The 25,002-nt window shown below is 47.7% G+C and overlaps 2 protein-coding genes across 2 annotated transcripts in view; both read left to right on the top strand.

Moving 5' to 3' along the window:
* The first annotated feature begins 266 nt into the window (after positions 1-266).
* Positions 267-24,802, top strand: vsnl1a (visinin-like 1a). Its single transcript, XM_076016793.1, has 4 exons — positions 267-673; positions 4,967-5,133; positions 20,840-21,055; positions 22,494-24,802. Exons 2-4 carry the CDS (start codon positions 4,972-4,974, stop codon positions 22,689-22,691), a joined length of 576 nt encoding a protein of 191 aa, XP_075872908.1. The 5' UTR covers positions 267-673; positions 4,967-4,971; the 3' UTR covers positions 22,692-24,802.
* prkrip1 (PRKR interacting protein 1) overlaps positions 21,702-25,002 on the top strand; it is a 30,849-nt gene continuing 27,548 nt past the window's right edge. Inside the window, exon 1 of the mRNA XM_076016792.1 lies at positions 21,702-21,712. The gene's annotated coding sequence lies outside the window, so the exon portion shown is untranslated. The remainder of the gene's footprint in view (positions 21,713-25,002) is intronic.

A 25,002-nucleotide genomic window follows, 5' to 3' on the forward strand; every position in this document is an offset into this window, starting at 1 on the left:
TATTCGGTTAAAATGTTTGCACCTTATATGGCTCGTGTGGCTTGTTTTCATTTTTGAACATCGTTTTTTTTTTTTGTTTTTTTTTTTTTAATATATATATATATATTTTATTTTATTTTTATTTATTTTTTTAATAATATATATATATATATATATATATATATATATATTTGCAATTAATCCACCGAGGTCCATTCACATTATGTGTGTTGTTTTATCTGGAGGCTTTCACGTGTTTTCATGGGGGTACCACCCCAATGAATGGCAGCGAGCGAAAAGATGCGCCGCTTTCTCCCCCCCCCCCACTATTCCCCTCCACCCTCTTCTCCATCACTGTCTCCTCCTCCTCCTCTTCCACCCGGCCAACTAGCAGCAGCAGAGTGCGCAGCAGCAGCAGCAGCAACATCACACCACGGACTGGCACCGCTCACTGTCGGTCGTGGCTCACTCTTCTCCCCCCGTTCCTGTAAACCTGTAACAAGTCCAGAAGCTCCAGAAAAGAGCTCAACGTACCGCAGATATCCACGACAGAGGAACAAATCCCATCGGGTTTTTTCTTTGTTTCTTTCCTGCAATCGCCTCCTCTGGTTGTTGTTTTTTTTTTGTTTTGTTTTTTTTTGGAGGACCGCACACCCAGACCGGACTTCTCCCGCACGCATCACACTCTACTAAGGTAAGTACAGACCGGATGCTCTGGAGAGCTCGTTTTTTGTGCATGTCGACTACAAGTGATTGTGCACATGACATGCATGATGCGCGTCATTTATTATCTATCGTCTATTTCGGTTCCAGAAGCCCTAATTGATCGCTTCACGGGACGCCTATGATGATAATGACGGTGGGGCGCTGATTAAGGCAGTGACACAAATAATCTATCCGCCATAGATTAGCCACTGGTTGAATACACTTCTCTGTGATCGTTTGTGCATGCGAGCACGACAACTGACAGCATCTTTTTTTGGTGTGTGTGTGTGTGTGTGTGTGTGTGTGTGTGTGTGTGTGTGTGTGTGTTTGTCTCTCGCTCGGGTTTGGTTTTTTTTTGTACTCCGTGCACAATTGCATGAACGCGCACACAGGGGGTTTGGATCAACACCCAAAGTGCAAATGGCTGCTTTGTGCAATCGTCTTGCTCATTTAATTGAGGATGTGTATATGCAAAGACACAATGTGGGTTTGCTCCGGTGCGGATGCTGGAAGGGTCCGTGTGCGTGCCTGTGTGTGTGCGTGCGTGCTCTTAAGAGGTGGGGGTGTGGTGTTGGCACCCAGAGCTCACTCACCACGAGGCTTACTTTTTTTTTTTTTTTTTTGCAAATCAATGCGACTGCAGTCATGCAAGTTGCTTATTGTGCCCCAAAGCCGCCTCCTCTACACACATGCAAAAATGCACACAGATGCATCCGCACACACGCACGTGAGAGCACACATTACACACGTTTCTGGGTGATAAAAAAACCCCGTCAAGATCCAATGGGAATCAACCTAAATCGGAGCCACCAAGTGTGTTTTTTCAGCTCTGGTGATGGTTCCTCTGACCGGGGCTCAGCCTGCCTCTCAAGGTCATCCCCCTGTTGGCAAATGATGGTGAAGGGACGGCGTTATGTAATAGCCTCCTCTGACTGGCTCAGAGGCAGGTCAACTGATTGTTAAAAAGACCGTAAAATTAGTCATCTATCAATACGTTTTCGAGTTGATCTCCACTTATGAAACAGCTGTGCGCTTTTTTTTTTTTTTTTTCCCTGTTCTGCGTGGTGCTGACGGGACCCAGGTGGACTGGAAGACAAAGGGCTATGACTCAGGGCTGGTGTCAGCGCGGCGCTCCGCTCTGCAATACACTGCAGACTGATCCTGGGTGTCTTGCCTTGGAGTCGGTCCCTTTTATTATTCTGGGGAAAACAATGCACTGGCAACTGGAGACAATGCAGCATACTGTCTGTCACCTTTTCCTCACATTAGTATGCAGAAGAATGCTAGAATGCACTCAGGCTTAATGCGTTTTGTCCTCTTTCTTTTCTGCTACCCATGCATGTATTCTAAGTGACAGAATCTGATCATTATCACATTTGTAGGCTGAGAAAAAAAAGGTTTTATCAGGCTGTAAGGTTTATAACGATCTTGTTATTTTACCAATTGTTGGCAGTGCAAGGTTTCGGTGTGAAAACAGTGGTGTTGCTTGGCAAAGTTCTGAAAGGATTAAAATAAAAAAAGTGTGTAAAAGATGCGTCTTCCTACTGTGAAAACTAGCTGTCAGCTGGTCTTTGAAGAAAGAAAATTGAAGGAACATCATGTTTGGAAATGCTTCCAACCCACCACGCTGCTTCTTGCGTCACTTCGGCTGTGCATTAACAGGTTTCATGAGGAGTGAGCTGCGGGGGACGTGTGATTTATTTAAGTGGTGCCTTCTTGCAAACTGCAAATCAACGCTCGTGATGAATTTGTTCAGAGAGAATAGAAGTTGATGCATCGTATTTTGTACGTAGATTTTATTCACAGTGTCGTGTCTGTCCGACTCATCCAACGGATCAAATAAGTGTTTGTACAGAATTATACAACGGATTGAATAAATACCAGTTTACAATCAAAAATAGAAACAACTAAAAAAAATTGTTGATATAATTTTTATTTTTTTACTGGTATTTTTAATCTAATCATGCTATTCAGGTTAATAGTTTGACAATAATCATAAACGTTTGCGACTGCAGATGCTTCTTCGAGAAACTCGGCCTGTAAAATGATGCAATGTCTGCCATCTGGCTTCAGTACAGATTGAACAGATAGTAAATTGAGGCTGGCAGAGGACTGAGTAGTACTTCTATCACGATGCAAGCTATTATTAGCTCATTGTCAGTGAATTATTTTTCACTCCAAGTTTGTGTTTGTAATACAGAAAAACGTAGTGATTCCTCCAGAGGTTCTCTGTGTCGTGCCCGACCGTACATGCCGGCAGTGATGCCCATAATGCAGCAGACACGCCTTGAAATGCAGCACTTAAGCTCAATTCTTAATGACTCCTGAAGCTCGGGGACTTGGAAGATTCTCCGACGTCCCACGAGCAAACAGACACCCGCTGCGGGCGCGCACGCAGGCGGCGCTCCTCATCAGAGTGGGGATACATTATACATGTGTGCTTAAGCGTGAACATATTGCACACGCGTGTGCGCTGCGTTTTAAAAATGCAACGTCTATTTACTTTTGGTGCAAACAGACGGCGGCCTGCACGCGCTGCCAACTGGTGACATAACGCCGAGCCTGTCGTGCGTCTTGCGCTGACATCCCTCCCGAGACGCATCTGCCTACCGCCGCAGCCGCAGCCGCTCTTCTGGCTCGGCTCGTCATGTCTGACAGCCTACAGTACGTCGTGAGAGAGAAAAGAGGCCCTGCAACTATCTGACTTGGGGAACCTCTCTGATCACTGAAGCCTACGGAATCTTCTTCTCCTTCTTCTTCTTCTTCTTCTTCTTCTTCTTCTTCTTCTTCTTCTTGTCATCATGTGTCCATATGACGTTTGATTGTCTCTGTTAGTTGATGAGCTAACCTGTCTGGCCTGGTTTCAGCAGAACAGACTCACTCAAACACTCACTGAAAGCTAAACGAAAGAGCTAAAATAAAAAAGTAATTATTGCTTGTTTTTTTTTTTCTTCCTGTAATTAAATTATATTTCCTTGTTGTAACTAACTGGGACGTTTAATTTGAAATTGTTGGATGTTTTATGAGACAGTTTAGCAAAGGCCCCGTTAATGACCCTGCTGGTCCGATGCAGGCGTGGTACGAATCCCGCCGTGCTCTCTGAACTCGGCAGTTTTGGTTTCGGGGGAAAAGTTTTTCTATCTGTGACAGATTGTCACGGGGCACCGCAGACGATCCCTGGAAGCTTCTCAGAGTCTTTCTGTCCATCTGATGTGCTTCTCCTCCTCCTCTTTTTTTTTTTTCGCTGTCAATCATCAACAATCAAATCAAGCAAGCTGCTGTCGGCCCACTTGATTTGAACACACGTTTGGATACAGCGGACATGAATTTGCCCGTGCGAGCCCTTCATTTACTATTTTCACAATATAAGGAGGTGGCGACGGGGTCGTGATGCAGCCAATGGGGAAACCCTGAGCTTCCATTTGCCCTATAAAGACTTCTGCCTCCAGTTTCCAGGAGGCGTCGTCGTGAACGCTGTATAACAATAACGACACGGCTGATGAAATGTCCCTCACAGCGTTGCAGTCATCAGACTGCACTCGCCGCTCCCATCACACATAATAATGTTTACACTGAGCTTTCCTCGGAGAAGGTTCCTAAGAGATTCCGGCTCTAAACTGTAAGATGCAAAAATCAATTATTTGCTCAGCTGGTCTCAGATAAGAAACTGAGTGTGTGTTTACAAACACTAATGTTCTGTTTTCTCAACATTACGAGTGGTTAAGAACAGTTAAGAATTGTTCTCGCTTCAGTGCTGCAGCCTCTGTGGCTTTTACTGAGGGAGCCAGGAAAAACTCTGTGGGAATTCTCCACACTGAAGTTATATTCTCCACTCAAGCTTTAATAGAGAGAGTAGTGCTTGTATGGCGGGGTAGTTCTCAAGGAAAATGCAGCACTTAATCCAAAAGCATGCAGCTAAGAAACCGTACCAATGCTTTGACAAAACACCGACAAAATATACCAAGAATTCCGAGGTCAGACGGTCAATTTTGGCCAACAGAACTCCTGGAAGCAAAACGCAGCGGAGGAGCACGATGCCCCTCAACCCGACGCTCTTGTCCAAGAGCTGTCATCCATTTCAAAACTCTTTCTTGGAATTGAAACCACGTATTGGTGCTTTTAAACATTTCCAAGAAATCTGCCAATCTGTTGGCTTTGTTTGCCCTCCGGGTGTTTTATTGTATAACCTCAGAGTGTCATCATGATGACACTCATTAATAGAAACATGCCTAATGTGTGTGCGTTTGTGTGTGCGCGCGCGCACGTGTTTGTGTTTGTGCAGGCAAAATGGGGAAACAGAACAGCAAGTTGACCCCCGAGGTGATGGAGGACCTGGTGAAGAACACAGAGTTTAACGAGCACGAGCTGAAGCAGTGGTACAAGGGTTTCCTGAAGGACTGCCCCACCGGCCGCCTCAACCTGGAGGAGTTCCAGCAGCTCTACGTCAAGGTCAGACTCCACTCACTCGCTTCCCCCCGACGGATCGCACACCGTCTGCACACCCCAATTCACGCACCTGGTTCTGCCATCATACGATGTTGCAGGCCCGCGGTGAAGATAGCTTGAAGTGCATCTGACTAGATGTTAAACAGTGGAGAAGGAAAGGCGGAAGGAAAAGAAATGGAAACTTCAAACGTGAATCAGCGCCTGGGAACCCTTCCGTTTTTTGAAATTGTGTTAATTGAAGATAAATCTCATCAACTTAAAACGTTTAAAGAAAAATGGCCATTGATCCGCGTCAAATACAAGTCCACTGTTATTGTGAGGACATTTTTCCTTTGAAAGTGCATTGGCAATACTGACGCTCACAGTGTGGAACAGCAGATAAATATCGGTGTGTGTAGATCTACATCAGCTTCAGCAGAAATATAAAACCAATTTTAATTTTCTCGGCTGTCGCACGCTGTTATTTTTCTGATAGCTAATCACAAAGGCTGCCTCACTTGAGTCCAGGATGAACAGTAACTCCCAGTAGGTTTTCCCTCGGTCACACGCAATGGTCTGGGGTCACATGAATACTTTCTGATTCGTCACCAAAGGAAAAAAAAAAAGATTTATGTAACCAGTATGAACCCTGCCAGACTTTTCAGCGGGCATCCTGCCATGTTCCCATTGGCCACTCCCGTATCTGGGCAGGAAACCAGCAGAGAGTGAGATATCGAGGGCGCCCAGATGATTATCTTTGCCCGCTAATACATAGCCTAGCGTATCTCATTACCTCAGACAGGAGGGTGTGCATCTATTCAATGATTAATTGATATAAAAAATGACAACGGCACATTGAAAGAGAGAGCAATCTAATGAAGTCAGAATATTGCCATAAAATAGCACAATGTGATATTAAAAGCAGAATTTACCAATCACAACTGATTAATGCTTCCCTATTTCACTACAGTCAGCAATGTTCCTTAATGACATTTGGCCTCACTTGCATTCATGTCATAAAATATTGAATTTTCTTCAATATTTCAATTATTTATTCAATTGATTATTTAATGAATTCATTGACAAAACAAGGTGAGACGTGGCGTCGCGTCAGGTTTTTCTCAGTGTGTCCTCTTCTACTGGGTTGCGGCGAGTTGTGCAATGAAATTGCAATGAAATTCTTTTATCCATCAGTGGGTACCAGAAACTGCACTTAAACCAAACAGTGGGTGGTCCACATGTCTGCGCTGTCAACAGGAGGACACATCCGGGCAGCGAGGCCACCGATGTGCACTCTGTCTAAATGCCACCAGCGACTCGTGCGTCGGCCGAGACAGCGAGATGGAGGAAAGAGCAAAAAAAACAATCATGGAAAAATACCAGACACAGGTGGAATTGTGGCTGCTGACGTGGCCGCTTCGTTCCGTCGAATTTGACTGACGAGCATTCGATTCTTAACAATGAAATATCCCCCCCAAAAAAAGAAAAAAAGAAACCTGGGCTGCAGGATCAACTGACGTCACTACAACACACGACGACGGCGTCGGTCAAAAATGCAGCCAGGCAAATGGGGCTGATGTGACGGGGTGGGGGTGGGGGTGGGGGCAGGGAAGGGTCTCCTCTGGCCTAAATCCTATTATTGATGCGTCTCATTGTGTTCCTAGGCAACAGTGTATCAGTAACGGAGCTTTATTTAAATCCAGCGGGCTGATAAGTGGAAAAGCGGTGCGCGGCGACCTCGCATTAACAGGACACACTGTTCCTGTGAAGACTGACCATGTGTGCGCGTCTGTCTGTGGTGTTTGTATGCGTGTGTGTGTGTGTGTGTGTGTGTGTGTGTGTGTGTGTGTGTGTGTCTAAATATATTAATAAATTAAAAAAAAGTGCATCTTGAGCAGAAGAGAGTCATAAGATGGTGACGGGATGGAGGCGCGTGTGCTGGCGTCAGAGCGTCAGAGCGTCAGAGCGTCAGAGCGGGTACCAGAGAGACGAGAGAGGGAGTGACGAGAGAAAGTGCGTCTCCAAGTGGGAAGTGTGCGTGATTTTTAGTCACGAGGTCGCATGTTGAAAACGTGCTTCCTCGATGTGCGAGAGCGTCGACGGTGCGGGGGGGGCGCGGCCGAGCGGAACACCTGAGCGCCGCGACCTTCGCTCCCCTGCTCTCAGCCCTGCGCCGTCCTCGTCTCCCAGCACTGGCGCAGATCTGCACCTGTGACCTCCGCCAAGCTTTAATTCCCGCTGCCATTGTGCGAGGTAAACACCCCTTTTTTTTTTCTTTTTTTTTTTGGTAGTTAACGGTAGAGAGACAGAGGGGGAGAGAGAGGGAGAGAAAAGTGAGTGGATTAAAAAGGGTAGAGGCATGCAAGAGCAGGATGGTGAAGGCAGCGTAGCATGTCGGCTGGAAATAATAGGTGTTTATGTCTCAGGGCAGTCTGTGATATTCAGAGTGGAAGCCCAGGATGTGGCACACAGACGGTGAAGTCTATCTTTGCGTGCTAACGTGCATGCGAGGGCACTGAGGGTTCGCGCACATCCCTGCGGAAGGAACCTAATGACGTGCCACAAATTCTTTCTCAAGATTCCCCAACACGTATGAAGTCTAGACCTCGGAATTTCTCACATACACACAAATTGAGTCAATCTGATTGTGCACAGATCTCTTTATGAGTGTTTCCCAACTCTAATGCATCTCCGTCTTGCCTGTGAACTCGCAGAAAATGAGAAAAGTCCCATCTTTTACCTCTTCTGCTTGCACCATCTTCTCAGAACTCAGAACTCAGTCAGAACTCGGGAACCAGGAAAGAATTTTGCCCTGCTTGTTTAACTGGGTTTAATCCTTGTCAGCTTTGTTCCGTTACTCTCCCAGCTCGCTCTGAAGAGCCAGAAATCCTGTCCGGGTCAAATCCTTAAAACTGACCTCCTGCAGATTTTTGGGGGATTCCCAGTAGATTTTTTTTCTTTGCAAAAAAGAAAAAAGGCCACCTCAGCCTCCTTTTTTTTTTTTTTTTTTTTTACCCCTCCTGGTGGTTTATTAGAACGCAGACAGCCGCTGACTGATGACTTCGGGGAAACACTCCCCTAATTAAAACCCCGGGCGGCACGTGTTGTGTTGTGTGATCTGTTTCCCGCTCGGTGGACAGTAACGCAAAGTGAGCCGCTTGCGCTGTTGTTGGGCCCGGTGCCAGTCGGCGTCGCGCAATGCGACGAGACAGGACGTCGATATGTTGGACCTGCTGGATGCAGCAACTCTGCATCTCCCACTCTCAACATCACTCAGGGAGACGAAAGGAGTAATCGTCTATGAGCTGGAGCCGCGTTTTGTGTATTTTTCACTGTGCAAATTAAAAAAAAAAAAAAAAACAGCAGCTTGTAACATCCCAGCGGGACATCATCATCATTGTCTTCATCATCATCATCATCATCATCATCACCATCATCATCATCATCATCATCATCATCATCGGGGGTAAACATAACTGATGAGAAATTATGTTTTTAAAATTTTGACGGCCGCCTTTTGTTGCTTTAGTTGGAGAGGAGAACATTTTCTGTACGTCAGTAGCATCATTGTGAAGCAGGACACACACAAAACAAACACACACACACACACACACACACACACACACACTGGCCTTCAGTGTGTGGAGACATTCTGCTCTGCTGCGTCTCAGTCAGTGGCCTCAAGGCCTTTCTGTTGTGTGTGTGTGTGTGTGTGTGTGTGTGTGTGTGTGTGTGTGTGTGTGTGTGTGTGTGTGTGTGTGTGTGGTCGTTACAGTAGTAACCGTGAGAGTCACTATTGCTGCCACAAACAGACAGACAGAGATGGACCTCCCGTCAACATGACAGAGGGCAAGTAACCAGACGGACAGACAGACGGTGGCATCACCTGGCCCACTGCCCGCTTTCCGACCGACCGACCGCTGGAGACACAAAGAGCCGACGGATGAGACGGAGACGCCGCCGCCGCCGCCGCAGATTGACGTACGAAAGCTGTGACACTGCACCTTCTTGCGGCTTGAGCTATTTCCAACATCCTTTCATCAGATGGCTTGAAAGGATGAAACAGGAGGGAGGGAGGAGGAGTCAGAACTCTGAGTCCCAAAGAACAAAAATAGTTAAAGTCAATGACAGCCGAGTTTTTTTTAAAGCACTTTTACTGGGAAAACAAAGTCACGCAGTTGATCTTTGATTTTGACTGTCAGTCTGAGAGGTAAACTGTCAGTTTCAATGAGTGGAGCTCAGCCCCTTTGTGGTCCTCGGAAAGTCTTTTATGAAACGACAATTTGGAAACGTTGTATTACAAACGTGTCGTTTTACAGGAATACAAATCAAATTTCTTCATTACCAGCTAAGCCCATTACAGACAAAGCACACAATACATCATGCTGCTTAACTAAATTCCTACCAAAGCCAGTCAGGTGCACCGTGAAGCCTTTTCTTCGTTACTGATACCAGATCCATAAGATCCATAATGCTGCTTCCTGGTTGTGTCAGAGCTGATCCTTGGTTGTCGCCAAGGGAAGAAGGGGGGGTGGTGGGGAATGATGGGTGTGTTGGTCGGATAGAGTCTGTGGATGTTCTTCACGCCATCAAGCATGTGGCGTCCTTTTGAGAGGACCAGCTGTTGCTGCTGATGAATGCTGCACAAAGAAAGGAGAGAAAAGACAACAGTCAGCCGATGGAATGATTTGAAAGCACCCAGGAAGTGGAGTCTGACAATGACTCTGGAAACTGTATTTATTTTTTTTTCTTTCTTCCAACTTTGGTATTCTGCAGACTGTGAAAACAGAACGCTGATGTTAATCCCCCCCCCCCGGGGGGAGGGGTTGGGGAGAGGGGGAAGTCTGTTACAGTGTTTGAATCGGAGATGAGCTGTAACAAATGACAACTGACACATGCCCCCTTTTCAGTGGCTCATTAAAGGCGAGTGTGGTGTCATTGCTCTTCACTTTTTCTTTTTTTTTTTAAATGTGCATCTGCATGTGTCTTTTTTTGTTCCACCAGTTCTTGTGTGTCACCCTGCCAAAGTCTGTTTCATGATGGTTAGAGTTTTTAACGCAGTCACGATTTAAACGTATTATAAACAATGGAGTAATTAGTCTCTGTCGGCAGAACGTTTCAGCTTTATCTGTATCTTTAATTTATTCATGCCAGACTTCGCTGGAGCCGCCTTTTGTGGTTAATTAACCAGAAGCGTCTATAGATTTCCAGGAAAAGGCATAATTAGCCCTCTGTTTGCAGCTTTGTGCAAAACTCTTAATAGCTTCCTGCTATAACGGATGATGCTTTGTTGAATCTTTCACATATTTTGAAATGGGAGAAGTCAATTTTGCGTTGAAAAGATTGCGCATAAGATTCCCAAACATGGAAACAAATTCCTCTCCTTGAATTTGTCCCGACTGTCAAGAAACGAATATGCAATTTAGAGACCATGTTCACATAACAAGACATGTTTGGCTTTTTTCTTCTTTCGTCGTCCTACTGGAATATCCTCCAGCAGGGAATCAGTCAGAATGGCTGATCCTCCTTTTAAACCAACAGCCACTGCGGCACCAGAGCTTGCTGAGAACCAAAGCTGATGCCAACGACGTTGTGTAACGCTCCTCATTTGCTTCCAGAAAGGCAGCATGTAATCTAAAAAAAAAAAAAAAAACATGTACTGGGGCCGAGCCTGTGAAGCTGGTGGTTGCCGGTTGTGCGGAGACTAAATTCTCTGATAAGATCCTGAATCCCCCGGAAAGAAAGACGCTCCGGTTGGCTCTGCTCTCCTGGGAGTGTGTGCCTGTCCTTTCTGAGTTAACAGGTGGCACCTCGCATGGCAGCTGGCATGTGCTGTGAAGCACATTGTGTTTTGCGATAGGAAAAAAAACAAAACAGCTATGTCTGTCGTCATGCACCTCGGGACGCTCTCAGTCAAAATGTGCTGTTGTTGCTTTAAGAAGTGGGACCGAACCCGGTGAGGTGGGTGAGGTTGAGGTTAACAAGGTTGGTGAGATTTGTGAGGAGAGTGAGGTTGGCAAGGTGAGTAATAATCGTGAGGTAGGGGAGGTTGGCGAAGGTCGAGGTGGGGGAGGTTGGCGAAGATTGAGGTGGGGGAGGATGAGGAGGTTGAGGTTGGCTGAGGTGGGGGAGGTTGTTGAGGTGTATGAGGTGGGTGAGGTTGGGTGAGGTGGATGAGGTGGATGAGGTTGGGTGAGGTGTATGACGTGGGTGAGGTTGGGTGAGGTTGGGTGAGTTTGGATGAGGTGGGTGAGTTTGGATGAGGTGGGTGAGTTTGGATGAGGTGGGTGAGGTTGGGTGAGGTGCTTGAGGTTGGGTGAGGTGGGTGAGGTTGGATGAGGTGGGTGAGGTTGGGGAGGTTGGGTGAGATGGGTGAGGTTGGGTGAGGTGGGTGAGGTTGGATGAGGTGGGTGAGGTTGGGGAGGTTGGGTGAGGTGGGTGAGGTGGGTGAGGTTGGATGAGGTGGGTGAGGTGGGTGAGGTTGGATGAGGTGGGTGAGGTTGGGGAGGTTGGGTGAGGTGGGTGAGGTTGGGTGAGGTGGGTGAGGTGGGTGAGGTTGGATGAGGTGGGTGAGGTTGGGGAGGTTGGGTGAGGTGGGTGAGGTGGGTGAGTTTGGATGAGGTGGGTGAGGTGGGTGAGGTTGGATGAGGTGGGTGAGGTTGGGGAGGTTGGGTGAGGTGGGTGAGGTGGGTGAGTTTGGATGAGGTGGGTGAGGTTGGGGAGGTTGGGTGAGATGGGTGAGGTTGGGTGACGTGGTTGAGGTTGGGTGAGGTTGGATGAGGTGGGTGAGGTTGGGGAGGTTGGGTGAGATGGGTGAGGTTGGGTGACGTGGTTGAGGTTGGGTGAGGTTGGATGAGGTGGGTGAGGTAGTTGAGGTTGGGGAGGTTGGGTGAGGTGGGTGAGGTTGGGGAGGTTGGATGAGGTGGGTGAGGTGGGTGAGGTTGGGTGAGGTTGGGTGACGTGGTTGAGGTGGTTGAGGTTGGGGAGGTTGGGTGAGGTGGTTGAGGTTGGGTGAGGTTGGATGAGGTGGGTGAGGTAGTTGAGGTTGGGGAGGTTGGGTGAGGTGGGTGAGGTTGGGGAGGTTGGATGAGGTGGGTGAGGTTGGGTGAGGTGGTTGAGGTGGTTGAGGTTGGGGAGGTTGGATGAGGTGGGTGAGGTTGGGGAGGTTGGATGAGGTGGGTGAGGTTGGGTGAGGTGGTTGAGGTGGTTGAGGTTGGGTGAGGTGGTTGAGGTGGGTGAGGTTGGGTGGCGTGGTTGAGGTGGTTGAGGTGGGTGACGTTGAGTGAGGTAGTTGAGGTGAGCACAGGGTCTGTAGGGGTTCTGGTCCTCCGAATGGCCACAGAGCAATCTTGGACGGTAAACAGCACTCGAGTGAAAGAAAAATGAGGTTGCCTCATGGATGCGCGACGTAATCTGGAGGCCGAAAGCCTAGATAATATCCCGGGGAGAAATCCCACTCGAACCGCGGAGAGATAATGGGTTATCACGGCTGGACGGCCGAGTCAACAGGCTTTTAGGCTCAGATCTTGTCGGTCGCTTGCGAGAGTGTGACCTTCAGCTGCTTAACGAGGGTTTTCCACCCGCTGCCGCCGCTGCTTCGTCGGTCTCCGCTCAGCCGTGAGAACGATCCTGACTCCCCTCGCGAGCCCTGACCTTTGACCTTCAAGCTGCTGGAGACAGGCAGGGTAAGCAGGAATTCGGCGGGTGCATTTTTCATGTTTTTATGTGGCGCACAGACAAGATTGCACTGCGTTGTGGGACGCGCATGCAAATATTGTGTTGCAGCGGGACAATTAAGGCAGAATGCAGGTTGAAAAATCAATACAGCAAGAAAGCAGCTGTGCACGTGAGCTCTCCGAAGAAGTCTCATAAAAAATAGTCTGAATTGTCTATGGATTCCAGAACCAATCAGCTTCCCTTGTGCACACAGAAGCTGCGTTTCCATGACGCCTAAAATTGCACAAAACCTAAATATCGCAATAATAAACTGGTCATGGAAACGGCTAAACTTGGAAAAAGCTCTCAAATATGGCTAAAAATCACAAATTGTACTTCTGTCGAAATTTGAGAAATATTGCTTTTATTCTGCGAAAAACTGTAATGGAAACGCAGCTCGCGGCAGCTACATCTGGCTCATCAGCTGCATGAGTTATGTTTTGGTGTCGTCCCTGCATTTGAACGCAGCACGCAAGGTCGAGCCGGGACGTCTTGCCTTTGCCAGAGTGCCTTTTAAAATAGGTCCCCTTAATCAACAGAGTGGCCCTTTTCTCCCCAGATGCTAATGCCTTGGAGGAGGGCGTTATTAGGTTAGGGGGGCCTGGTTTTCTGCCGCTGCCCCTCCCGCTGCTCGGCCGCTTCCTTGCATCTCAAGACTTGGCGGGGGAAGATTTCTCTTGTCGCGTCAAGCAAAGCGTTGCCTTCGTTTTTTTTCCTCCTATTTAATGGACGTACGCGGATGCAGCACGCTGTGCATAAATGCCCTTATTAAATAGTTTTCATAAGTCGTAGCATCGAACTCATCTCGCTTGCAGCATTAAAGCAGCCAAAGTGGGTCAACAAGCCTGTTTACATCTCAGTTTGGGATTAGCTGAACTGCCAACAACTGCAGGTCCTGAATTTGAATAAACGGGCTAAAATATCAACGCTGGAACTGGGCAACGATGCAACATTATTTCAGTATTTTTTCATATCTATTTGTTTTTACGTTACACTGATGTGTAAAAGCGAAAAAGGTCTTTTCATTACACTTTTGCGTTATACCTCTATGTGGATACGTCCTCATGAGAGCGTCGAAACCTTTCAGCCATGTTTGAGAGGTTTTTCCCAGTTCAGCTGTTTCCACGACCAGTTTTTTATTGCCATATTTAGGTTGTGCGCAATTCTAGGAGTCGTGGAAGCGCAGCTATTGTTTCAGTTCCCCAGTTGTACAAACGTTTGTGTGCAAATTTCCCCCAGTGAAGAATTTCTCAACAGAGACCTTTTTTTTTTTTTTTTTTTTATGGAGAAGCTGTTAGAAACAGAAAGCCTGGAGAAGAAAATGCTCATTTGGTTGTTTGTACGACGTCTCCTATTTTCTCATCTCACTTCTCCAATTACCTCCATCAACCCCCTTTTCTGCCTCTCTGGTCTTTTGGCCCGCTGCTGTAGAAGAGGCTCCCAGGCCAATTATAAGCCTGTCTTTTTTTCTTAAAGGATTGCTTCAAAGTGCAAAAGCTGCTACGGCTTTATCTGGCCGAGCACTTAACCAGCCACTGGCCATTTTCAGGACGCGCCACTGGAAAGAGGAGATAAAGCAACTCCTGTTTTTTTGGGTTTTTTTGTTGTTGTTTTTTTGGGGGGGGGTGGGGGGTTCTGAACAGTATCCTGTCCTAATGCTTCAAAGAGCTGCGTCATGAGCGGCAGAGGGTTGCCCTCAGATCTACCTGCCAGACCTGGCAGCCAGCAGTGAGTCACTCCGCCTGCTGCCCCGCTTGGCTCTGCTTTAGAATCTCACACCAGAAGAAGAAAGCGGCAGAAGAAATAACAGCAACCGGAGTGGAGTGGAGCGGAGTGCTGCAGCAGTTTTGAAGTTTCTCATTGAGGAAATATTTAATTTTAGGTTGTTTCCATCCTGCAGGCGATTCTGAACCAGGTCATTGATGGGAGTTATTATTGCGTTTTAATCCGATTTTGCGCAGGCTTTATCCTCATTCCCTCCTAAAAATTCCTCTCCTCACCTTCCCCTGAGGCTTTAAATGCTTCTGTGTGCTCAATAGTGCCATCTGCTGTCGTGCTGTCAGTGAGGCGTCGGGCGGGGCGGCCAGACGGGTGTTTTGTAACCACAGATAAACAGGGGTCAGGGACGGGTCCGCTCCAGATTCCCCTTAAATCACAAGCGTGTTGACTTTCGAGGAATAAGCCGGCGGCGGCGGATTCCTGAACAACGCATTAATGACTCAAAGTGGAGCGCGGTGTCGAGGGTCTCCGCTGGCCGCGTCCCGTTTTTGCTTTCCTTGAGACTCATCGTGACCTCGTTGCTCCGTGGTTGAGTTTGTTTGGATCAAGTGGCTCCTTTTTCTAGACTTCCTTGGTGCTCATCTCCAGAGAGCAGAGTTCAGACTTGCAGACCTTCACCTGATCTGCGGGTCACACAGTCTGCTTTCTGCTCGGCTCTGCCTCTCCTGCATCAGTGTGACACCATTTACGGCTCACTGCACTCCTGCAATGTTGCTGTTCTTCTCGTCTAGTTGAGTATTTGGGGGGGGGGATTGTCTTGAACTTAATAACCACTTGAAAAGCTGCTGCTTGCACGCCCTGTTTGGGGATTAACCACGCCCACCTCCAAATGAAAACATAATCCGCGCATTAGAGAAAGTTTTTAGAAACCTTGTAAAGGTGCTAATCCGGATTATATCAATAAAAGTAACTTCTGCTGCCGCCGATGGGTCGATGTTTAGTTTCGGGCCGCATCGGCGCTTCGCATCGCAGCAGTTTGAGGAGAAGTAGAGGAAACACGCTGGCCAAGCACTTCTTTACCAGGACGCTTGAAAAGACGAATCGTCTGTCGGTGAACTGCGCCGTTCAGTTGGACAAACTGGCATTGACGCAGTGTGGCGTAGTAGCCGTTGTGTGTGACAGAACGCTGTGTTTCCAGCCAGCAGCCAGGGAGCTGCAGCAGGATGGCGGCCGTCCGCCGTTAAAAAGATTTTCTCGGGGACAAATGACTTGTGTCGCTCCGGGTGCAGTGATGTAACGGAGAGGAACGGGAGGGTAATTAAAAATGCATTTTTACAGAAGTGGGAGGTGTGTGTGTGTGCATGTGTGTGTGTGTGTGTGTGTGTGTGTGTGTGTGTGTGTGTGTGTGTGCATGCGTGCGTGTATCCGTGCACACCCCCCCAGGGGCTTGGTAGCAGCGTGCTGGCTAAGTTCCTCCCGCTGCCTGCCGTGTCACAGAGGCTTTACGTAAGAACACACACGGGACCGATCTTGGTTTTACACACACACACACACACACACACATGCGTGCATACACATTCCATGTAAATACTGCAGCAATGGATAATGCATGTATTCTCTCTCTCTCTCTCCCTCAGTTCTCCCTGAGGAAGGTTTTTTTTTACACAGCATCCGCCGCCGTCCAACTCGCGTGTTTTTCCCCAAATAGGCTTTGACTGCTTATGACAACGTAAGCGGTGGGATGATGGCGGGTGGGGGAGGGGAGGGGCGGGGTTGCACGAAACATAAGGCGTTATTTACGGAGCCCTCTAGCGCTGCTGCAGAGTGACAGGAAGCGGAGGACGTGAGGCAAAGCACAACATTAAAAAGACGATATTTCGTTGTTTGTTTACGTATGTATTTATTTATTTGTTTCCGCCATGACTAACGGGGGGGGAAGGGGAGGGGGGGACAGCAAAATGAGTCGAAGGGCAAATTCCAGCCCCGGTGTGACCCGAAAAACCTGGTCAGGTGATGGGTCGCCGGCGGCGAAGCTGCACCGTGTGGTTGATAACATTCATGTGTGTGTGTGTGTGTGTGTGTGTGTGTGTGTGTGTGTGTGTGAGGGCCCCCCTGCAGCCCGGAGAGACGACGACCTTCTTGTGGTGGTTTTCGGAGAAAAAGCCGAGTGCAAATATTAATGGGCTGCTGCTCGGTTTCAGTCCGTTCTCATATCTGATGTGCTGCTTCTGCTTTTGTGCTTGGCCACTGAGCTGCTGCAGCTACACTGCACTGAAGCCTTGGTCTTTGGCCGAGGTCGTCGTCCAGACACCTGCAGCTCATCCAGATGAAATGATCCAGATTAAAGTAGCACGACTGCGGGCGTAAGGGGGAGAAGCTCGCCCTCTTAAAGAGGTGCGTCGTCGGCTGCCGATAGAATCTAATAAATGAGGGCGTAATCCTCCTGCTACTGTCTGCTCAGATGTGACAAATTAATTAACTGATAAAACAATCAGCAGATCGAATGAAAAGGGGCCAAATTCAATCAGGCCAAATGGAGCCGAAGAGCGTCTCCATCTTCCTGCTGCAGGGCCTCTCAACGGCCGCCGCTGCTGCTGGGCTTCTATTCATTCCTGAAATGTTATGATTATGATTACTATGATGATTTCAAAGAAATCTTCCACCTCTCCGCCAGTTTGTGTCAATGCGAGCTGCACTCGCTGCGGCAGTCGTCGATAAATCCTGCTGAGCTCCTCCTCCGCTGGGAGCTTCTGAGCTGCAAGATGTCGGAGCAGCTCAGCTTCCGTGTGAAGAGCCGACGGCCAGTCGAGGCCCCGCTGTCGCCCAACTTCCCTTTTTTTCCCCTCTCTCTCTCTCTCTCTCTCTCTCTCTCTCTCTCTCTCTCTCTCTCACTCCCTCGCTCTCTGTCTCTCTTCTCTCTCTTTTTAATTTAAAAGCGTGAGTCATTTGTCGTTTTGTCACCGACGCGCCGCCTCTATTCTGCCTGTCGGCGGCCGGATTATTCATCCGCTCTGCTTCACGACTCCTGCAGCCGCTCGCTGCTCTGCCCTGAGCTTCTGGGAAATGGCCTTCGAGTGAGAGAGCGCCACTTCCTCTCCCTCTCTCTCTCTCTCTCACTCCCTCTGTCTCTCTGTCTCTCTCAGTCGCCTTCCTCAATTGGCATCTTCATCATCCGCCTCTCTCTCTTTCTCTCCCCCTCTCTCGCCCTCCTCACTTGGCGTCTTCATCATCTGCCACTCTCTCTCTCTCTCTCTCTCGGCCTCGCCTCTTTTTTTTCATAGGGTGGAGAGGACAGTTGCCAGTTTTGCAGGCTGATTACGGGGCCTTTAATCTTCCATTTAACAGCAGCATGTTGTGGGTCAGCGTGTGTGTGTCGTGGCTTTGTCACACACACACACACACACACACACACACACACACACACACACACACACACACACACACACACACAGGCTCGACATTAGCCTCTAACATGCCAGCTGTGCCTGCCTGCCTGCCTGTCGCTCCGCCTGGCTCTCGGCCCGTCCTTTGATGCTGGCCTCGTCCTAACAGCCTCATCAAACAGCCGTGAAGGCAGAAGAGGAGCCCATCACCGGAGAAGGAGGAGGAGGAAGATTTCACGGCGGGGGGAGGAGGAAGGGGCGCACTTTTTACACGTCGCCCCTGTGTTGGTTGCCATCGACCATCCGCTCGTCTCACGCTCTCGTCGTCCTGCCCCACTTTCCGCTGCTGTCTGTCCCCCGTCTTCCCTTCCTGCCTCCCTCAAAGTGTTTCATAACCAGTTACAATGTGGAGGAGCTGCAGTGCCCCCCGCCCCGTCTTCATCTTCATCCTCAGCATCCCTCCTCCACTGACTCCCATCCATCCCCGAGGACTTTGCTTCGTCCTCCCAGTCGTCCACGCTCGCCGAGGCCGAAGCTGCGGCTCCAAGGAAGCAGCTCAGGCAGAAAAAAAAGCGTTAAAGGTGGTTTCGCTCCTCCGTCCCAAGGGGAATCTGACTGCCTTGTTGAATTACTTCGGCTTCTCCTGAGCAGACGGGGCACTTTAGGACGTGGATTTAGAAATAAAATAAATTTATTGAAATGGCCACCGACACTGCAGAGCGGCCGAGTGTTGTAGTCAAGATCGCACCGTCCGAGACCGAGGCATTATCAAGACTGGAGAGTATCGAGACCAGATCAAGACATTTTGGGTTTGAGACCAAGACAAGACCAAGACTTTTCATTTTTTCTCAAAAATTCTTATATTCAAAGACACAAATTTGAGCCCTCTGTTTGCAGCCTGCTGCTAAAACTGGTCGCTTTGTTGGACCTACCAACAGGTTTTGAAGTAGACGAAAACAAGGTGGCCTCAGAGGGCGGATCCAACACACTTGACTGGTGGGTTGATGGGGCGATGGTGGGCTTCCATGACTGGAGCACTCATCAAGTCTTCCAGTCGTGAAATATTCCACCTGGTTCGTCACATTAAGGATTCTTTTTGCGGCTGTTCTGCAAACTGGACTGAGTGGAATCAGAGTTCTCTCCTGCTGCTCAGCCCCTCCCACAAAAGTTGGGTCTGCCCCCCCCCACCCACCCCACCACCATCACCACCACCCCTGCGGTGCCTGCAGGCTCTGGGCTTCGTCCCTGTTCTTTCATCCAGGGTCTGCCGGCACACGGGGGCAAGGACACAGCACGGAGCCGTCCTCAGACTGCCTGAAACTAAAGTACACGTGCTTTGGATTTTTGTTCTCAGCATGAAATTGTGGCAGAATTTTTTTGTTTTTTGCTTCTTATTTTTAAACCAACTGCTCTCAAAGTTGTTCCTCGGGGTTTCAGCCGCTGTTATCGAAGCAGAACACGTTTGGTCCACAAATATGTTCTCTCTCCTTTTTTGTGATCAACGTTTTTTTTTTTTTATTACTTATTACCCATTTATTAACGACTTCCTACCCCTTGGCAACCGCTTATATCTTCTTTTCTTTTCATTTAAGTGGAGTTTCTGCTCCATTTTATTCCAATATTGTTTTACCATCATGAGGATCTCCAATGTCTATTTCTGACCATTGTGAACATCCCTGCGCCGTCGCTTGAGTCACAGCAGACACACAAACTGTGCAGCCACCCAGCCAGAGGGAAACATGAATGTTCCTGCGGCTCCCGGGAGAGCGGCCGCACTCCACTGAGCATCATCAGTGGAATGAATGCGCCACGGGTCGCTTCTATAATGACTCGTCCGGCTTCTTGCTGCCCCCTGCTGGCTTCACAGTCAATGGACCGCGTTGAGCTCAGCTGGGAGGGGGACGTTGGTCCTCTGCAGGGTTACCGCATTAAACTCTGGTCTTGTGTACATGCAACGTGTTCTTAGGACCTGCAGGGCCCAGACTGCTGCCCAGACACGTGCGGGGAGCCGCAGGTTTCACCCCGACACACGCCCACAACTCAGATTTGAGAAAACACATCCTCGACCTGCTTTTTCTGGGTGCAGGGGGGGGTTAATATACAGATATAGGGATAAAAGAATAGAGCAGTTATTTGATCATCAACATCCTGGCTGTTGCTCCGCACTGCGCCGCTCTTTTGCCCCGTTAATCCTCCGATTGGTTGGCAGAATCGCATCAAAGGGAAACATTTTGTGCGAGACCTCTTTGATTTCCTCCGCCAAGACTTTGTGGAGTTTAACTTTGGAGAAGATGCAACAGAGCTCCGAGCTACTTTAAGATCTCAGGCTCTGCAAAGTATTTTTCAGCTGTTTTTATGTATTTTTTAATTATATACAGTACCTATGAATATATGAACCCTAAAACACATTTACCCCTGCAGACTTAAATAATCTGCAAAGACTGCAAAAGTTTTTTTTCCCCACAAAGACACTGTAGAAGAACTGGAAACAAGCTCACATAATTACTGCAGTAAATGAGTTTCTATTGATTTATGCTAATATATGGAAACACTTTCCCTGTCATTCTGATGGCCATCTGTTTTCAGTGACCTTCCAAAGCAAACCGGATCGCTGAAATTTCATGGCTGAATTATTTTTGCAAAACCATTTTGGAAAATTTCTGATTTGAACTACAACTACACAACCAAACTAAACAACAGCTAAAGTGCTGTTTGCTTCACTCTTATTTTAACAGGCATCCAATTTGCAAATGGCTTCTGTAGGCTCCTTCCTCGATGAACGCGTACAGCGATCCCATGTTTATGCCGAGCTTCCCTCTTCTCCTATGTTATATGCACAACACGCTTTTTGCTTTAGACGTCTGGATGGTTGCATCACCCTGTGTTTCCTGCTCCCTCCCGCTCTCCTGCAGTTCTTCCCTTACGGCGACGCCTCCAAGTTCGCCCAGCACGCCTTCCGCACCTTCGACAAGAACGGCGACGGCACCATCGACTTCAGGGAGTTCATCTGCGCGCTCTCCATCACATCGCGGGGCAGCTTTGAGCAGAAGCTCAACTGGGCCTTCAACATGTACGACCTGGACGGCGACGGCAAGATCACGCGGGTGGAGATGCTGGAGATTATCGAGGTATCGCTTCAAAGGAGATGAAATGATTCATCGCGCCGCTGTGTTTAGAAGATCGGCGCCATTTCATAGACACGAGAGGCTCTTCTCAAAAATCCCTTAACAATGAAAAGAACATTTTCCACAAAAAGGGAAATAATTAAAGTTTTTTTTTTTTTTTTTCAGCAGTCTGGCAGCCGAGTGATCCAGTCCCTCACGGCTTCTCAGCCTTTTAATTGTAGCACGACTCACAAGGAGATAGAAGATTTAGATTTTTTTTCAAACGTTGTTAATAAGTGTGAGAGCATCGTTTTGTGGGACACGGGGGAACGCTAATTACTCTTCAGCGGGGACGACGGCAGCAATAAACAGGCGAGGATCGGATCAGAGCAGAGCCGGATGCACTGGGTCCGATCCTCGCTGATCACTTCCTGCTCGCGATCGTTGCTGTGAACTGAGGAGCATCGCCGTTTGTTTCCTCTCTCGATGGAACCGTCTCCTGTGGGGAAACGTTCAGGCGCGAGCGAAACGACGGTCTGACGCGCTCTCAGCAAGCGACGCCGAGCCGTTGGTTCACCTTCAGCAAATATAGAATATTAAAATAATATTGATAATTACCAGCTCGAGCCAAGCGAGGAGGCGTGTAAAGACGGCTCGTTCACATTCTGTTCCGAGGAGGATGTTGAAAAACCAACAAATGTGAAACTTGAGGCGGCGGCTGTGATCAGAGCGATTATTGCAGATTGTTCTGCACTGGGCTGACAGATTAAAAAAAAGCAAAAATAAAACTTGAGGCAGCAAAAGGTGAGAGCTGAGGAGCTTTGAGGTGATCCAGCTGTCAGATGGCAGCAGAAGAGAAGAGATTAGATGTACTTTATTGTTCCCATATTGAGAAACTACTCTGTTGCAACACTAAAATATAATAATATAAACTATGCAGTAATTATAGTTATTACATGAAACATTCAAGTCAATCCATATACAAGCAAATGAGAGCAGATGTGCAAAAGACAGTCAGTTGTGCAGAGGCGGGCATAAGCAAGGTTTTAGAAACCATTCGTGCAATAAAGGCCCCATATTCTACCACCTTTACATTTTTTATTATTAATTGAGGAATCCAGTGGACATAAATTATGAAAAAAAAAACCTACTGATTTCTAGAATGCAGCATATTTAGCCTTCCGTTTACAGCCTCCATCTAAAATGCTGGGTTTTGGATTCCCGCTAACGCAGGCGCTTTCTCTGAGCTTCCACGTGTTTGGAAAGACTCAGAACAGAAGGCGGTTTTAGGGTCATTTTCAGCCAGTCAGATCATGACCAGACCAATCACCGTCGTTCATGGAGAAAGAGGGCGGGGACGCCGGCTAAAACTACACCCAGTTCTGTTTGTGACTGGCGGGAAATTCTTCTTTCTTCTCACCAACCGCTCTCCCCTCCCCTCCCCCCTCTCCCTCCCGCGCAGGCCATCTACAAGATGGTGGGCACCGTCATCATGATGAAGATGAACGAGGACGGCCTGACGCCACAGCAGAGGGTGGACAAGATCTTCTCCAAGATGGACAAGAACAACGACGACCAGATCTCGCTGGAGGAGTTCAAGGAGGCGGCCAAGGGCGACCCGTCCATCGTACTACTGCTGCAGTGCGACCTCCAGAAATAAGCCAGAAGGGGGCAGCGCTGCGCCAGACCAGCCGCCACTGACTGCACAGAAAGAATTTCATGTTCCATTCAGTTTGCAGCTATTTCCACTGAGAAGAAGAAAAAAGAAAATTAATAATCTAATTATGATAATAATAATGATAATAATAACAATATGCTTGGACTACCTTTCAATGGATCTGCTTCTGTGTTTGAAACACTCGTGTGCATGAGAATGTTATTTGCTATAAATTAAAAGAAAAAAAGATGTACATGCAGCATACAAATAACAAAGCGGGGTGCACACTCACACAGTAAGTACATGAACACACACACACACACACACACACACACACACATACACACACACCACTTGAGACATAACACCTTGCACACATTATTTAAATATATATATATATATTGAGAGAGAGAGAGATAAATATGATGATATATTTAAAAAAAAAATAAATAAATATTGATCAACTGCCAAAATGTGAAGTGTGCAAACCACTCTCCGTACACCTTCATCCAACTGGAGCTTGCGCATCGGTGATGTGCCGTGTTGAATTTGCCGCTCTGTTTATCGTTCCGAGTTTACTGACGCTAGCCGTGTGTGTTCCATCAAACCGAGAACCAAATTCCCCCCGACAAAGTTACCTGCTTCCGACAAAGACGCTCGAACTGTCGTCGTGTTGAACTCTGTAGGCCAGGTGGATCCTGCCATCCAGCGCCCCCTTCTGGAACTTTGCTTGTTCTGTCAGTCAGTGACAAAAAAAAAAAGTTTAAAAAAATAAATAAAAATAAAACGTAAGCGTAGTTTATTTGCATGCCTTTAGGTTCTGCCTTAAAGAAAACAAAGGAAAAAATGAATCTCCTCACTTTTGCATCTTGCTATCGCGGACAGCAGAAAGCCTTATCGAAGCAGCGCTGAGACACCAGAGGGAGGAAAGATTTCTTTTAAAAAAAAAAGAAAAAAAAAAGAAAGAATAATCAAATACAGATTTCGTCATATGCGATGCACTTTTTCGTGATCTGTCGTTTTTTCCTCATTTTTTTTCTTCTGACCACTTTCGCTGTGGGAGCATGTTTCCTCCTAGATTAGCTGTAGTCTATTCCCTCCCCCCTCAAACCGCCTGCCTGCACGCCTCTCTCCTCCTTAACACTATGATAACCCAAATGGTAAAGTTCGCAAATGTGGAGCAGTTCAGTATTCAGTGAGATTAGAACGAAAGGAGATACACTTAAAAACAAATGGTCAGACTACTGAGATCAAACGTTCCCCTCAGTTCTCCCTGCTTTCCTCATAGAGAGCTCCAGTGTTCTGCTGTCAAACCTGGTTGTGATCTTTGCAACCCTATTTAGTCCCTCCCCAATTAGCCTGCGAGTTGCATATCAATGACTGGTCGACCCTGAAGGTTTCACCGAGGAGTCACGCAGAGAGACAAACAAGGCCCACGCAACATTTATTTATTTATTTATTTTTTATTTTTTTTAGCCTTTTTCTTTTTCAGGGGAACTAAATGAACGTTATGTGGTGAAAGGGGCATCGAGTGGCGTTTTTTTTCCCCCCTCTCCTCCTCCTGTATAACTAGCCGAGGACAGTCTGTACTGTGAAGCCATGTTTTTAGTAGGTTTTGATGATTCGCCCACCCTTGAACCTCCGGGTATTCCTCCCTTAATCAATCAGCCCCATCTTTTTGTACTTTTTTACTCCCCCTCACACACATCTTACACAGGCAGAGGCTGAATGTAGAAGGAGTTCAGCGTGGTACCACCTGCGGTTCAACACCGGGCCTTAGCCTCGCTTCAGCCCGAGTTTGGCCGTGCTTTTGGAGAGTTTGGGGGAGGCGAGAGCAAGGAGAGATCCCGAGACACGACAGCATTGCGAGAAGACCGATTGCGCCAGTCCAGTGTAGTGTCGTCCCTCAGCAGCGCCCGCATCAGTTTCTAACTGGAACTTTTTTACATGATTCCAAACTCTCTTAGTACGGTTGTGGCTACCAGGATACCAAATACAAAAGCAAAAGGCAAAACGTGTACAAGAGTTCTTTTGTAGCATGTATTGTGTCCCTGATGACATGGCTGCACTTCTCCCTGTGTTGTGATTTAATCTAATAAAAGGAATTCTATGGGCTTTTGTGTGGTGTGACTACTTAACCAGTATAGTTCATTTACGTCTGTCAACCTTAATGTCCTTTCCTGTTGTTCTAATAGTCGCAAATGCCTTTCAAGTTTGAACAAAATCTAAACCCATTAGAAAAACCTTGGGCTTAATGAAATCTTTGAAATGTTGCCCCAAAAGTGTGATTCATATTATAACCCATTGTCTCTCT

The sequence above is a fragment of the Nelusetta ayraudi genome, unplaced genomic scaffold (genome assembly GCF_046127955.1).
Source record: "Nelusetta ayraudi isolate G7.1 ecotype Tasmania unplaced genomic scaffold, CSIRO-AGI_Nayr_v1 ptg000238l, whole genome shotgun sequence".
Taxonomy (NCBI): Eukaryota; Metazoa; Chordata; class Actinopteri; order Tetraodontiformes; family Monacanthidae; genus Nelusetta; species Nelusetta ayraudi.

Bases quoted from the DNA above. Each gene is read 5' to 3' on its own strand.
- vsnl1a (XM_076016793.1), top strand. From the start codon at position 4,972: ATGGGGAAACAGAACAGCAAGTTGACCCCCGAGGTGATGGAGGACCTG. The intron at 5,134-20,839 runs GTCAGACTCCAC...GCTCTCCTGCAG, and splicing joins TCCAGCAGCTCTACGTCAAG to TTCTTCCCTTACGGCGACGC. The intron at 21,056-22,493 runs GTATCGCTTCAA...CCTCCCGCGCAG, and splicing joins AGATGCTGGAGATTATCGAG to GCCATCTACAAGATGGTGGG.